Raw genomic sequence first — 3,381 nt, forward strand, 5'->3', positions numbered from 1 at the left:
AGGAATTTTTGAAGTGAAAAGGGTAGGCTAGTGTTTAGGTTAAGAGCATAGAAGAGAGAAAAATAAGAATCATCGAATTCTGGTTGCCCCGTACATCAGAAATGAGGGGGTATTTATAGGGAAATGTGCTAAGGGAGCACACGGAACCCTAAAATGATAAAAACCCTAAAAAAGTATCCCGTGACACGGACATAATGTACCGTGACACGGTCAGACTGTACCGTCAGACGGTACACTTTCCCGTGACACGGTCAATTTTGGAGTGACGCGGGAAATTTTCAGAAAACGGAATGAAAAACGCGTTGAGGGTTTACGCGGAAAGGACACGGAACATCCCGTGTCACGGCAGACCTCCCGTGTCACGGGAAGTCCCACCGTCTGACGGGAAGGGTTCCCGTGACACGGTCAGGCTGTACCGTGACACGGTCAGTTCCAGTCCATTTTTCCGTCTAAATTCATTTTAACCCTAATTTCTTTCGGCTTTTTAAGTGTCGATTCATAATTTCGTGCTTTTTTCTGACTTTTATTATTCGGGCTAAAATAAGAAAATAATGAAATAAAAATAAATAAAATATTTGGGCCAAAAATAAATAATAAAATAAAAAGGTTTGGGCTTAAAATTAATTAACAAGCTTGGGCTAAAATTAAAACTATGCTTTTACTAAACATCAAGACTAATCCATGGACCTATCAAAGGTGTGAATTTAATAAAATACGATTTTTCAAGCACTCTCGGGATTAAATACTAAACCCGACCAACAGTGGCGGTGAAATGTTATTTATCATCGGGTTTGGTTTTGGGGAGACATTTTTAGGTGTCTACAACTTGACACCAAACAACAGAAGAAAAAGAGAAACAAGAGAATAAAATTTCATCTAAAAGAGCATCCAGGTCAGTGAAGTAGATCGTTGCTTTGGTTAAGCGCTTAATGATGACTTCGCTATCGGACTCTATGATAACCTCTGGTAAACCAAACCGTTTTGCAAGTTTAACGGCTAATGCGATCGCTTTCCCTTCAGCAACGATTGGAGGCCAGTAAGCTCTCACTCTTCTGGTCGCGGCAAAGAGTACTTCCCCCTTCCAATCTCTAGCAATCACCCCCATTCCAATCCAACCCTCCTCATGTAAAGAAGCGTCACAATTGAGTTTTATGATACCTTCAGGTGGCGCTTTCCACTTCTTGGGGCTGCGACATGGGTTGCGTTTGACACCCCCATAAATCTTCTTCAAGTAGGAGTTACAATCCGATGCAAGTCTGTGAGTACGCTCGATGATCACCGGATGATAAATTTCTTTGCCCTTGAAGATCATCTCATTTCGCCTATGCCATATGTTCCACATTAATATCGCACCTATACTCACCTTTTGTGCATCCAACTTACTCCATGATTCAATTAAATTTAAGAAAGACATACCGGTAGGCCAAATTGACATTTCAACACAATCACATTCCACCCAAAGCGCACGAATAGTGTGGCAATCGAACAAAGCGTGCTGGGTGGTTTCTGGGCAGTTCACGCACCATGGGCAGTCTACAACATCACTCATATGTCTGTAATTGAGGTAAGCTCTCACCGGAAAAGTTCCTGTGCAAATTCGCCACAGAAAATGGCGTACCTTTGGAGTAACCCCAAGCCCCCAAATTTCCACCCAAGCCTTGTGAAAGAGGTCAAGATTACATGATTTGCCGATCAAATAAGCCGTCTTAACCGAGTAGCTGCCATCCATCGAGAAAGCCCACATCAAGGAGTCCTGAGTCGCATTCGAACCTAAGGGTATTGCTAGAATGCTACGGGTGTCCTCCTCATTGAAAATATTTTCAATGCTAGGAATATCCCATTGTGGAGTCTCGTGATTGATCAGATCACTAACACGATTCACATCATCAGAGCAAGGAGAAGTAATAAATCTGGAAGTGCCATTGTCAACCCAAGGGTCGCGCCATATGTCCACCGAAGCTCCATTTCCTATCCTTCATAACAATCCCTCCTTTAGAAGGGCCTTTGAAGACCATATGCTATGCCAAGAGAAGCTACCACCGTATCCCAGACTAGCATCAAGAAAGCTCTTTCCCGCATAATATTTAGCACTCAAAACCTTATTAAGAAGAGAATTCGGACAACTAACGAGCCTCCAAGCTTGTCGACCCAATAGAGCGTCGTTAAAAACCTTCAAATCATGAAATCCCATTCCCCCAAGGCATTTAGGGGAACAAAGATCCTTCCAACTCTTCCAGTGAACTCTCTTTTTATCCTTCTCTTGACCCCACCAGAAACGAGCCACCATAGAGTGAATATCATCAATAATCCCTGCTGGAATTTTATACACCCCCATGATATAGGTGGGAATAGCTTGAATGACTGCTTTCAATAAAATCTCCTTTCCCGCTCTTGATAAAAATTTCTCCTTCCAACCAGAAAGTTTCTTCCATATACGATCCTTCAAAGGCTCAAATACCCTCTTCTTCGATTTTCCAATAATGGTCGGGATCCCCAAATACTTGTCATGTTTGTCTACCCGTCTCATTGCCAAGATGCTCAATAATTCTTCCTGCCTTGCAACATCAACTCCCGTACTAAAAGAGACCTCCGATTTTTCATAGTTAATTTTCTGGCCGGAAGCTTGTTCATATATGTTGAGAATTTCAACAATTTTTAAACACTCCCTTCGGTTGGCTCTTGCAAAGAGCAGACTGCCATCAGCAAATAGGAGATGAGAAATTTCCGGACCACTACGGCTAGCCTTGGCCCCATGAATAGAACCCTCGGTCGAAGCTTTCCGCAATAATCCAGAAAAAGCATCAGCAACAAGAATAAATAAATACGGGGATAAAGGATCTCCTTGGCGGAGGCCTCTAGTGGGAGTCACTGCACCAAAAACATCACCATTGACTATAAAAGAATATTTGACAGTAGTCACACAGTCCATAATAGTCCTTACCCATCCATCAGCAAAACCCATTTTCATAAGCAATTTTTTAAGAAAATTCCATTCCACCCTGTCATAAGCCTTACTCATATCAAGTTTCATAGAAATCACCCTTTTTTTTCCTTTACACCGAGTCTTCATTGTGTGAAACAACTCCAGTGCAATAAGAGCATTGTCAGTAATAAGTCTTCCCGGAACAAAAGCACTTTGATTATTCAAAACAATACCAAGAAGGACAGATTTAATCCTCATGACAATGGCTTTAGAAGCTATTTTATACATCACATTACAGAGGGCAATGGGTCGAAACTCAGACATAAGAGTAGGGGACTTCACTTTCGGGATTAAAACAATATAGTATTATTCACAGGGCTAATAGATTGCACACCCTGTAAAATTCTACTAACATATCTATACACATCATCACCAACAATATGCCAAAATTTTTGAAA

General features: G+C 41.6%; 1 protein-coding gene across 1 annotated transcript; it reads right to left on the reverse strand.

Annotated features, from left to right (window-relative positions):
* Positions 1-811: 811 nt before the first annotated feature.
* Positions 812-1,729, reverse strand: LOC110714431. Its single transcript, XM_021892942.1, has one exon. It carries the CDS (start codon positions 1,727-1,729, stop codon positions 812-814), a length of 918 nt encoding a protein of 305 aa, XP_021748634.1.
* Between the last annotated feature and the right edge of the window lie 1,652 nt (positions 1,730-3,381).

Source organism: Chenopodium quinoa, unplaced genomic scaffold, assembly GCF_001683475.1.
Source record: "Chenopodium quinoa cultivar QQ74 unplaced genomic scaffold, ASM168347v1, whole genome shotgun sequence".
NCBI classification, from domain to species: Eukaryota; Viridiplantae; Streptophyta; class Magnoliopsida; order Caryophyllales; family Amaranthaceae; genus Chenopodium; species Chenopodium quinoa.